The sequence below is a fragment of the Rhinolophus sinicus genome, chromosome 3 (assembly GCF_057876585.1).
Source record: "Rhinolophus sinicus isolate RSI-liver-muscle chromosome 3, RSI-T2T, whole genome shotgun sequence".
Classification (NCBI taxonomy): Eukaryota; Metazoa; Chordata; class Mammalia; order Chiroptera; family Rhinolophidae; genus Rhinolophus; species Rhinolophus sinicus.
The window spans coordinates 153,930,598-153,943,552 of record NC_142503.1 but is presented as its reverse complement, the minus strand read 5'-3'; the positions used below and the strand labels follow the sequence as shown (position 1 = coordinate 153,943,552).

Genomic DNA, 12,955 nt, shown 5'->3' with positions numbered 1-12,955 from the left:
CTTGTACAAATCGGTCATTTGTTCAATGAGCTGCCTTAATTTCTAATGTTCAATGTTAATGAAAAGATCAGAAAATTACCTTCTGGAAAATGAACAGTTAAATGTATTCTTCATTTCATTTAAGGTACCAACATTCTCCTGGTTCCACAGCTTTAGAATATGTGTCTTTTACTTCCTTCTTTGTTGACCTTTATTCATCAGACACTGTCAGTTTTTTCTTTGAGTAAACATTTGTTTTTTCGTGTCAGTTCTCACTGCTGCTTTATTTGAAACTCCTTAGCTCACACTTGTAGTACTGCAATGGCTTCCTTGTTTGTTGCTTTTTCCTTTCATCCATCCTAAACATTGGCACAAGTTCAGTTTCCTAAATGAATCTCATGTAGCCATTTATAACTTCCCATTCTGCTTAAAAAACATTGAGTGTTTTCTGAATTTTATCTTACTAATAAATATTCACTGGCTCCACAATGTCTACATCAGTAATTGTACCACAAACATTAGTATATTGTGATCAGTAGATGTATCATAGGTCATTTCTAATAATAGTTGCAAATCAGAAGTTTGTGAATTATTTACATAAAGGCATTCCAAGTTTGCCATTAGCAGTGCCATTCTGACTCACTTGCATGCAGTGTACTCTCTTGAGTGCGAGGAGATGTGGAGTTCTAACACGTGTGCTAAGATTTGCACATCACCAGTACACCTTATATGGATGCCACGGTCTGTAGTGAGCAATTATGACTAATGATCTTAACAGAAGATTTTTTTCCCCCATTGTTTGGTTGGGTTTTGTTGTTTTAAAGTCCGGGCATACGTACAGACTTTGGAGCTATGTGTTTGCTGAAACAAAGGCTGAGGTTCTTTTTCCTATAAATAACATTTTAAATACTTAGTTTAGGATTTGAGACCTTGATTAGGCCTCTATATTTCATTACAGCCCTCATTCCCTACCATTCTTTTATTGGACTAGTCAAGCCTAATGCAGCCTGAACCTTGTGCCTTCAGAGTATCTTAAGAATTGTTTGCTCGTGTGTTTTTCCCCACCTAGAACATCTTCTACCCTCTTTTAGCCTATCTGATCCCACTCAGTCTCCAAGGCTCAGATATATTCTCACTTTCTTCATGAATTTTTCCCAGTCCACACTGATCTCTTTGACCCTCTGAACCTTTGCTGTTTTATTCTTTACCTAATCACTTAATATCCTTTTTGGAGTATGGGAGGATACAAGTATGAATAAATAAATGACTACATGTCATTTTTTGATCATTTGCAACTTATAGTGTCTCCTTGTGATGGTCCTTGTAATGTATTTCTATTTTGTTTTTTTCAATTAGGTTTTTTAAGCTCACTGAGCTCACCCTCTATATCTTACCATTTCTTGTAAACCCCACAGTTCCTATCACAGTGTTTTTTACAGAAAAGCTCATTAAATATTTATTAGTTAGATGGACTGATTGACAAAAATATTTCCTGGTTATTTTTATTTGCATTGAACTGTAAATTAGATAAGTTTTTATATATTAACTATTGTCGAGGATCAGCATACACATATGCGTTTATTTGTATGTACATATATACTCACAGACATGCATATTATTGTCTGTTCTGTTTTTGTGTTTTAATACCCATACTTTAAAATTTGTGATACTGATTTGCCTTTAATCTCTTAATTAAGAAATATGTTTACAAGTAATTACATAATATTTAAAGATAATTGATTTCTTTTGCTTGAAAAATATACCACAGGAATCCAAACTTTCGTTTCATAATGACAGTCTCCGGCTAGGTGAACTCAGACTACATTTGATGGCCTCCTCAGGGAAGATGTTTAAGGATGGCTCAATGAATGTTGGCATAAAACTTAAGACATGCACCCTTGATGATCTCCGAGAAGGCATTGAAAGAGCAACATCCAGGTTTGTCATCTCTGAATTTCCTGTACATTATTTAAGGTTGACATTGCACCTGGCATTGCTACCAGGCATTGATTGCTAGGCTGGGGATTATCAAAAGAGGTCTTTAGCCGTACTGCAACTTGAAGCATATCAAGAAGTAGTGCTAATGTCACATTCAACTGCTTTGAAGTTTGAATTAAAAGGGAGCTTAGTGATAAAATGAAGTACTGTCTTAAAAGCAGGAACCAGGAGAATGTAAGAATTTTAATAGTTAAATCCACATGGGGTGGTCCGTTGGTAATACATTTTCCCAAATTGTTCCCAGTAGGCAGAATCTTTTTAAAAAGCCTTAAAATTATAGATCTTTCCTTTGTCTTATTTATTTTGTCTATAAATAGTTCTGTGAAATTTCTTTCAAAGTTGTAATAGAAATGGAATCCCTAGCATTTGCACATTTATCAACCTATTTTTGAAACATTAACTTTGATCAACCTGCTATAAACGTCAATAGCTTAATTATATTTTTATTTCTTTTCCAAATAATGAGGCACATAATATTTTTGTACTTGATGTTTTTTGGAGAAAAACTATGCTGCACCTAAACTTGGACTCCATTGAATACGTACTGGATACATCTGAGCCCTTTGTTTTTCTAAGAGATGAATACATGAGAAAAGAGTGATGTCATGCAGCCCTCTTTTCTAGTTTTCACATGTCACATTTGGGGTAGCTGTTCACAGCTATGCAGGCAGGGGTGATTGAAGGCCCTCATCTGTTTGGTAGTCTGCTCTTTCCAGCACGTGTGTGAGGATGTGTGAGAACTGTCATTGCAGACACTTGATAAATACTGGCTCATTTGAATTGCATTGAATACTTTTGGACTCAAAACTGTATAGGATACTGTTTACAAATAAATTCATTCAAGGGGGTTTTATTTTGTAAAATAATGTAAAGAGGTGTCTTTTAAATTTTGTAGGACCCCCATTAATGTGTTAATTGCCGAAATTTCTTCTAGCAGTTATTGATTTGTTTTTCTAGTATTGCATGATAATTATAAAATAGTCTGTAATTGCTTAATAACATGGATCTTGCTGTAGAGATTAGGAGACCATGTCTTGGATGCTAATTAGCTAATTAGACTCCAGTTAATACTGACCTGTTTTCTGTTCAGATTAGAAACTGAAAGGTGAAAGATTATTAAGATATATAAGAAAATTGTCATCTTTTTAATTATTTTAGCAAGAATAAAATCATGAATGTGTATTTTTTTTTCAGAATGATTGATAAGAAGAATGACCAAGATAGCAGTTCTATGATTGATATAAGTTACAAACAAGGCAAAAATGGAAGAAGTCATATTGATGCTGTTCTTGACAAGCTGTATGTATGTGCCAGCGTGGAATTTCTGATGACTGTGGCAGATTTCTTTATCAAAGCCATGCCTCAGAGTCCAGAAAGTATGGCAAAAGAAGTACAGATTCCACTACGACAGACTTCTACAGCAAAAGTCAAGCTAGAGAAAGGTTAGCAGAGTTTATCTTTCATATATGACAACTTATATATTTTTTATTTTAACAAAAATTACAATTAAGAAAAAAGAGAAATGGAAAATCTAAGAATGTAAAATTACTTTTTCAAATTTAAACATTTTATAGATAAATTTTGGTAAACACAGATTTTTAAGAAAGAGGAAGAATAGAAATATAGATAAGATTAGGGGCCAGGAAACCTCTGCTCTGGTTCCAACTCTGCATTAATATTTCTTTACTCATCCAGAAGTAGAGGGAGTTAATAATCTTGGTCAGTGGTTGGCAGCCTGCTTTATAGAAGGGGAATCTTTTATTCATAGAAAATATTTATAAGAATTATAGCATATTGAAGAGCAATTGAACAGATGAAAACAGAAGCTGGGGTATTGGAGGACCGCATGATGCCCTTAGACATCACCTGAGACCCATTCAGCTCCAGAGCATCTGCAGATGTCTGGTCTCGGTGTATGCTGGAGCCACTTCCCTGCTCTCTGAAGTGTTTATTCCAGCATTACCAAGTAGATCAGTGATTTTCTGTGTTAAGTTTTAATCATCTAAGGTCAGGCATTTTTCTCTCTAATGTACATGTATAACTTAGCAAAATTGGAAAAGTAACATTTACTTCCAAGGTCACAATTTTATTTTTCCATTTACCTTTCTTAAACAGTAACCATATTTAATATCTCTGTATTTATACTATAGATTGTATGACACTAGCTGTATACTTTATGGCAAAATCAATGTAAAGAAATAATAATGGTCTGTTTATTTTATCAGGGTCACTTACCCTCTTCCTGATATGCCCCTCTCCTGTTTTCTTCTCTGCCCCTGCAACATCGCCTAATAGACACTTATACTGTGTTTTCCTGAAAATAAGACCTAACCGGAAAATAAGCCCTAGCATGATTTTTCAGGATGACATCCCCTGAACATAAGCCCTAATGCGTCTTTTGGAGCAAAACTTAATATAATACCCAGTCTTATTTTCGGGGAAACACTGTGTATATATATGCACACACCTTAATTCTGACAAAAAGAACTTCAAAATGTGAGTATTCCTGCTGGGTCAGAGTGGCAATGATCTTCTTTTGACAGGGATCAGCTTGCATTATCCTGCACAGTTAGCATTTGTTAATAATCATTTATCATTAGTATTTATCAATCATTTATTAATGTTGTTAATTTCATCATATCCATTAAAGCAGGATGTTAGAAACAGTTTAGCAACCATAGATAGCATGTACTCAAGTGACAAGATTTACTTTGCTACAGCATTTTTGGTTCCTATTTTTGTTTCTTCAGATGACGCTGTAAGACCAAATATGACTTTAAAGGCCAAGATCACAGATCCAGAAGTGGTATTTGTTGCCAACCTGACAAAGGCTGAAGCACCTGCTCTGACAGCCTCTTTCCAGTGTGACCTTTCTCTCTCAACATCCAAACTTGAACAGATGATGGAAGCTTCTGTGAAAGATCTTAAAGTGCTCGCTTGCCCTTTTCTCAGAGAAAAGAGAGGAAAAAACATTACCACAGTAAGAATCACCTTATATCTTAAGCTTAGATTGAAGAAATAGCAGAAATGGTTAATTCATAGAATCCTGGAATGTGAGAACTCTGTTGGACTTGAGAGATTACTTACTACAAACTTGAGGTTTTATAGAGAAGGATGTTGAGTTTCAAAGATGTTAATTGATTTAGCCATGGCTGCCAGTGATGGAACTGGGACTACCTCCAGACTGGTTTTCTTTTTATTATACTGTCTTCTGTTGCACCTAATTTGAAATTTAGTACAAATCAACATTCCTTTTCAGCTGTTTCTTTTGTTAACCAAAATATATCTAGTGAATGAACGAATATTAAAATCTCAAAGCTTTATATAATGAAAAGCATTCAGTTGGAGTCATGTGACCAAAATAGATTGTGTTTTGCTGTATTTTCAAACTATTGTTGAAAAATATTATTTTACTTAATTACCACACCAGTTATTTTTTTAATGTTAAATTCATAATTTTATGTTAAAGAGGATCTCTTTATTACACGACTCATTTGCAGTGTTTTACACTAAAAATATTTGTGGGCAAAGAGACTTGCATAAAGAGTTGCAGTGCTTGGCTTAGTCTGTGTTTTCTCATGAAACATTCTTTAACAGGATCATTCTTTTGACATGTCTAAAAGCTCTATTAATTACTCCATTAAAAGCTCATTCTAATGTTTTTAAAATGAAAGTTTATGCAGTACTAATTCCCCCATTCAATTCAGGTGCATGGTTATTTTATTTCTTTAATGATGTATGAGAATATAGGCTTTATAGTTTTAATAAATCATTGAGTTTAAAGGTTTGAAATTTATTTTAATTAGGACCTTATATTATATTCAAGACCAGCCTGTTATTAAGCAATCTGGAAACTGTTCATTTACCTACCTTAGTCTTTTTTTTTAAGGTATTAAGAGAACTGTTTGTTGAAAATAACAATTTCAAGTGATTTAGTGGTGATAAAAATTATACCGATTTCATTTCCTCATGTACCTCTTTGCAAATGTAAGCGATTACTATAGTCTTTAGCTCATTTTTATAGATATCTTGAAAGTATATTTTACAGAGGGCATCGTTTAAAAGATATTTTAGCAAAAGGAGCCATTTTGAACTTCTCATAGTAAATGTGCATCATTACTTAAGAATTTGGCATAAATGACTTGATCAGTACTGCTTAAAATTCTTTAACAATGTTCATTGACTTGTCATAGTTTAGAGGAGCCCTCACGAGAGATTTTCAGCTAATTTAATTTGCCTTTTTGCTTTTGTAGTAGGCTATAGTTAAAGATCTCAAGTTAAGACATGTTCTTGTGTGTGTTACATACATAAACAGTTCTATTACTAAGGAAATGTGAATTTCATTTATTTGTTCTTAGGTCTTACAGCCCTGTTCCTTATTTATGGAGAAATGTACATGGGCTTCGGGAAAACAAAATGTAAATATTGCAGTTGGAGAATTTATAATTAAGGTTAGTGCCTATTATATTATTTGGTGAAAATTAATTCTTATTTTTCGAGCAGTATCTTTTGATGTCACTCATAACTAGACCATTTACTACTCATATATTCAGTAATCAATAAATACCTCTAACATTAAAATAATTTTCCTTAATGCAAATATTTCTATTTTCTTTGAAAGAATACTTTTAAATCTCTACAAATGATCAGGATTGTTTTTATCAATTACATTTGTATGTGTGTGTTGGGGAGATTGTGTTTTGAGGGGAGAGCAGAGATGGGGTGGTAAGAGAAGGGACGGAAGGATGAAAAAATGAGATTTTAATTTTATTTCTAGTAAGATTTTAGGCTTTTATGTATATTTTGAACTTAATTATGTGATTAAGTGTTTTATTTGGCTTATAAAATATTTGTAATGACAGATATACGCTAGAAATAAGTTATTAGGATCTACTTATTTTTCTCTCTTACATTTGAAGTATTGGAAAAGCAGTCTCTGTTCTCCAGTAGCTTTCATATTCTTTTAGTGTGACCTCATGACCAATTATAAATGACCAGTTATCAATGGAAGACCTAGAATAACTCCCCAAATCTATTTCTGTGTCTGTCCAAAGGACACAAAATTGAAGTGGCTAATACCAGTTGTGACAGTAGCTTTACTATATAGGTAAATAGCCAATAGTGATTAAACCGAGGCTCAAACTAATGTCGTTTGAATTACCATGTAAAGAACAATGCAATTTTCTCTTAATATTTTAAAATTCTTGATAGTTTACATTGTATTTTGTTAATAGATTTACCTTTTTAAAGACTTAAAGTAGTAAGTGAGGGGAAAACTCCTTGAAATTGCATGTACTTTGTCTAAGACACTAGGATAAGATGCTGGGGGATTGTCTTTCCATTTCTTTATATATCAATTTATTTATTTAACATTTTTTGAGCTCTTACTATGGATGAAAAGTGTCCTATACAAGGCATTGGGGATGCAGGGTCCCTGCCTTCAAAAAACTTAATGATGAGAGAGAAATAAATAAATCAGTGACCCCAGCTTTCAGTGCTAGAGGCAGCACAAGGTGCTGTTGGGAGCTTAGGCAAGGGCTCTAACCCAGACAGGACATCAGGGAAAGCTGTCTGGAGTGGGGCTACTTGATCTGAGTTTTGAAAATCTGAGGGAGGTTAGATGGAGAGGGAGGAGAGGGGTTATCCAGGTAGAACCAACAATATGCACAAAGGCAGAGGTATAAAAACCCTTTAGGGACTTAGAGGGGTGCCCATGTGGCTAGAGAGAATGGTGTGGTGGAGCTGTAGGATTGAGAGCCCTGATTATAGGGGACATTCATAAGACAAGGCAAAAAAAGAATTCAGTTGACAGGTAAGTTTGGAAAACAGTGCATACTAGACACTCCTTTTCATGATATAATATTATCTTTTTAGCATATTAAACATGTAAAAGTTGTGAGAATGAACAATAAAAGAATCTACTTATTTAAGCCAGAATTGCTCAAACTTAGGTAAATCCTGGCTACCTAATTGATTAGACATCAGGTCATAAAGAGCTTTGTATCCTAAGCTAAAAAGAGTTTGCATTTTATCCTGCAAGTTACGGGACGTTGTTGAAGATTTTAAGCATAGGAACAACATGCCCATATTTGAGTTTCAGAAAATTCGTGTTGGTGGAAATGTGGGGAGAGTGGGCTGAGAGGGTGCTGACTGTATATAGAAAACATTGTCAGTGTAGAACGAAGGCACAGTGTTAGGAATGAACAGGTGAGCAGAGATACTCTCTGAAGATAATAAGAGGTAGAATTTGCATATTTTGGAGTAAGTGTAACGGGATCCATAGTGATTCTCGGGCTTCCTGTTTCAGTAAGACAAATGAAAACTATGTGCGTACATCTTGACGAGGATCACACATTTTGGTTTAGTTAATGCAGCTGGTTGAAAAATGAAAACTTCAGTTACGCTTCTACATTTTTCTGGTCACATGAAATAATTTTACTCTGAATTGATAAGTGTAACTGGAGGTTTCAACAATTGACATATAATATTACATACTTAAGTCCAGAGTAATTTGAGCAGAAATGATTGTTGACTTGACACATATGATTTTGTGGGTTCTTTCATTTTCCTTAGTTAAGAATTTAATATATTTAAAATTTTAATAGTTACTTTTAAACTTTTGTGTTATGTATTAATTCTTTTCATTTGGGAAAGAGTTCATTCTAAAAATTTTTCTGCTTCTTTTTTTTTTTAAAGATTTCACCCATAATTCTTAATACTGTGATGACAATCATGGCTGCTATGTCTCCAAAAACAAAAGAAGATGAATCTAAAGATACATCTAAGGAAATGAAAAATCTTTGGGGTGTCAAATCTATTAGTGATTACAACTCTTGGTTTCTTGGTGTTGACATGGCAACAGAAATAACAGAAAATTTCAAAGACGTTGAACATCCATTGATAGAAGAAAATTGTACTGTTATTGTAGAGTCAGTTCAAGTTACCTTAGAATGTGGACTTGGGCATCAAACTGTACCTTTATTGTTGGCAGAGTCAAAGTTTTCAGGAACTATTAAAAATTGGACTTCCTTAATGGCTGCTGCTGCTGACATGACACTAGAGGTATGACGCATCATTTAGTACATTCAGAATCAACTTTTTAAAAATACAGTTGCAGAGCTAAGATGTGAGCTTTTTTCTGTTTATGCGTGACCACAGCAAGTTTATATGTAAATAGATTCTAACATTTAGTTTGTTGATGTGTAGTGTTATTTATTTGGTCATTATTTTTTAAAGATTCTTTTGGTAAATAATTTGATATGGCAATAACTTAGAGTAAAGGAAGATGCATCCTCTTTATATTCTTTATATCTTTAGGTATGTTGTTAAAATGGCTATTACATATAACATTAGTTACTTAATACTTTTTCTTACTGATTGTACAAATATCTAGTTAAAGTTGAAAGACTTTCTTATTATAATTCTGTGCCTCTCCAGGTTCACTACTACAATGAGGTCCATGCTGTTTGGGAGCCACTGATTGAAAGAGTGGAGGGGAAGAGACAATGGAATTTAAGGCTTGATGTAAGGAAACCATAAAATATCTTTGTGTAGAATGACACCATGCACATTTCTTTATATTTTTTGGTGAAGTTTTTCTCAAGATGTGGTCTAGGTTCCTTGATGCCTTCGTAGGGGGCCTGTGGGGTCAAAACTCTTTTCACAGTCATACTCAGACATTACATACCATTGTCATTCTCTCATAAGCGAGAATGCAATGGAATTTGCTAAAGACTACGTTATATGCAACAGCATGAAAGCAGAAGCAGAAATGAGAATCCACCTGTCTTCTCTTGAGGCGGGCACTAAAGAGATTTGTAAATGCCCCTCTTCTTACTATATATTTTTAATAGTTATTTTTCATTAAAAATATCTGTTAACTGTAATTGTTATTTTTAAATGAATATTTAAAATTTTCTCAGTTTTAATTTCTATACTTGATCTTAGGCAAAAGGCTGGGAAGTGATATGTTTTAGTTTCTAGTAGAGTACATATTGATAGATATGATCTACATAAAATGAAGCTCTTTGGGATCCTCAGTGATACTGAGACTAAAAAATTTAAGAACTGATATTTTAGTTTATTGATTCTTTTGTGTTATCTCTTTATGGTACTTCTTGAGAACACTTCAGAGTCCTAGATATCCAAGTATATTTTTCTAGATTAACAGGAACATGAGTTATATATCCTTAAATTATCACAGCACACCTCTCTCGGGCAGACTGACTGAAGTGTGAGGCACTGAAATGGACTCAACAGATTTCTTATTTTAAAGACGAGAAGTCACTTAACCCATGTCCCAATTTTCTTTCAGTAAAGTAGAAGTAATATATCTGACCTACATCTCTCTGGCATAGGCAGGGTAACAAAGAATGTTTTACAAGGCTTTTGAAATGCTATCAGAATAGAAAACTATGATAGAATATGATGGCTGGTTGAAAGCTTATCATATTTATAGGTATTACTGGTCAAAAGTAGAAGGGATTTCAGATATTAAACTCAAGTAAGGACCAGTTTAATCTTCAGGGTCATCTTAGATTGCTCATCAATGCATAATTACCACTTAGTCAGATGACACTGGACTTGCTCTGGGGAATGCCCAAGAGACAAATATTGTAGCTGACTTTGAGCTCTTTCATGGCACATTTCTAAACATTTCTCTATACACTGACTACACACTGAAAGAAAGAATGCTGAGCTACGCTAAATCAAAGTGAAGCACTGAATATTTTTGAAAATGAGACTTGGGGAGCCTTAATATAAAGTTACCAGTTTAGGAGACTTTATTGAGAATATTTTGATTTTATTAATAATTGGCTAATAACTTAAATTTATGTTACTTATCCTCATAGGTAAAGAAGAATCCAGTCCACGATAAAAGTTTGATACCAGGAGATGATTTTATTTTTCTCCCTGAGCCACAAACAGCAGTTCATATTTCTTCAGGAGATACAATGAATATAACAATATCCAAAACTTGTCTTAATGTTTTCAACAATTTAGCAAAAGTATGTTTGGTCCTTCTTTGGAATATTTCAAAAGGGTTTTTAAATTGAAACGTATGGGTTATTTTTGTTTTTAATCAAACTTAGTTTCTAAGAAATGTGTCATCGGTTTAATTTTTTTTTTAGTTTGCATTTTGCAAAAATTTAATTGTGATGTTGTGTTCCTTTTCAGGGTTTTTCAGAGGGCACTGCATCTACTTTTGACTACTCTTTAAAAGACAAGGCTCCTTTTACAGTAAAAAATGCTCTAGGTGTTCCCATTAAGGTACAGCCCAATCAAAATCTCAGAGTAATGGGCTCTGCTGAGAAAAGTGATATTTATGATGTTGATGCTGCTCAGAATTTGGAATTGGAATATGCCAGAATGGAACGTTCATGTCAAGGGAAACTATCTATATTGAGCCGTCAAGAAAGCTCCTTCTTCACTCTGACCTTTGGTATGCTGTATTTATTTTATTTTAAAGGCATCTTTGCAATTGTTGGTGTGGGCTTATTTTTGACAAAATGTGAAAAAAAAATATTTTGCTGCAGAAACCTTGGGAGACACCATTACTAAAGGGTTGAAACAAATAGTTGATAAACTCTTTTCTTCCTCTAAACTTGAGAAAATTAAACTTGATTAACGTAAGAATTACCTTAGAAAACTAGATTGTTTCTATGTTTTTAAACAGTATAGTATGTGATATACTTCAAAAAGGATGGGAGTTCAATGAGGAGAGAAAATGACTATATTCAGATGTCCTAAAATATTGACAGTAATTACCATGTTACAAAGTAAAGGCGACATTGTTCCTATATAGTTGAAGGGATAAGGAACATGTTGGATTTTGTTAGTTTTTTTAATACATTCTGAACCCCAAGAAATATTGTTTTGGGTCCAAAATATTTATAACTCCTTCCTTTTTTAGTTCCTGTGTCTTGGACAAGCATATTGTATAGTCATTTTTGGGCATGAGAGAGAATACTCTTGTCAGTATTTTGAGGTGCTGATGATTATTCTGTCTTACAGAAATATAGTGAAATTAATATTTGGCATGCTTCTCACTTGTGCTCTTAGTACCTCATGGATATACAGAAGTGGCAAAAATCCCTATTGCTAGACCTGGTCGGCAATTGTATAATGTACGGAATCCCAATGCCAGCCATTCTGACTCAGTCTTGGTACAGATTGATGCAGCTGAAGGGAATAAAGTAATCACCCTTCGCTCTCCCCTTCAGGTAATGTGTTAAAGTGAATTGTGTCTCTTTAAATATAATGAGAAATATTAAATTATTGAGCTGAATATAGGAATATAGTAAAACTGCATTAGGTCAATACTGATATTCAGAAATTGAGCTGGCTGCTATTTCCTATCCAACTTGCTTTTATAATATTCTTTATTTTAAATGTCTGATAACACAATCTTGTTAATTTTAAAGCCAATTTTTCTTACCTCCTGGGTTTAAAATTAATGAAACTTATTGCGTGTTCCTTTAAACATTCAAAAGTGAGCAATATTATATCTTTTGGTTGTCAATTAGGATAACATTCCATTCTCTTTGTATATCAGTTAGGATTGAATTTTTCAAGTACGCGTGAAGGAATATTGGAATGATCTCCCCTGAAAATAATTTGACATGTTATTCTATATATTTTCTTCTCGACCTTTAAGGCTTCATCCATTTCCCCTTTACTGTGCATTATTACAGGTTTCAGTGTATGGTCAGCAAAAGAAATTTCTTCCTATCTATAACATCAGATAAAAATGAAAGGATTTCAAATTTTGGCCTTTGTTAACTCTCAGTTTGCTATTAGCTCCAGCTTATATCACACTGTAGTCAAGAGAGTTGTACTAATTTTCTCATATTTCCTTTGCTATTCTCTTCTGTGTAGTCACATAGTGCTTTGAGAAAAGTTTGTAGTGGAGAAAATATTATGGCTGAGATCCTTAACAATTAATGCATGTTATTTGAAAGATAACATTATATACTAA

At 33.6% G+C, this 12,955-nt stretch overlaps 1 protein-coding gene across 5 annotated transcripts in view; it reads left to right on the top strand.

Moving 5' to 3' along the window:
- VPS13C (vacuolar protein sorting 13 homolog C) overlaps positions 1 to 12,955 on the top strand; it is a 170,011-nt gene that overhangs the window by 107,698 nt on the left and 49,358 nt on the right. For all 5 annotated transcript variants that reach the window (XR_016020863.1, XM_088797257.1, XM_088797256.1 and 2 more), the window contains 9 exons: positions 1,748 to 1,917; positions 3,172 to 3,419; positions 4,728 to 4,957; positions 6,336 to 6,428; positions 8,674 to 9,039; positions 9,415 to 9,501; positions 10,830 to 10,985; positions 11,155 to 11,419; positions 12,040 to 12,200. Coding sequence is in view for 4 of the 5 variants with exons in the window: in XM_088797257.1 (XP_088653383.1) it covers positions 1,748 to 1,917; positions 3,172 to 3,419; positions 4,728 to 4,957; positions 6,336 to 6,428; positions 8,674 to 9,039; positions 9,415 to 9,501; positions 10,830 to 10,985; positions 11,155 to 11,419; positions 12,040 to 12,200 (1,776 nt within the window). In the remaining variant the exon portion in view is untranslated. The remainder of the gene's footprint in view (positions 1 to 1,747; positions 1,918 to 3,171; positions 3,420 to 4,727; positions 4,958 to 6,335; positions 6,429 to 8,673; positions 9,040 to 9,414; positions 9,502 to 10,829; positions 10,986 to 11,154; positions 11,420 to 12,039; positions 12,201 to 12,955) is intronic.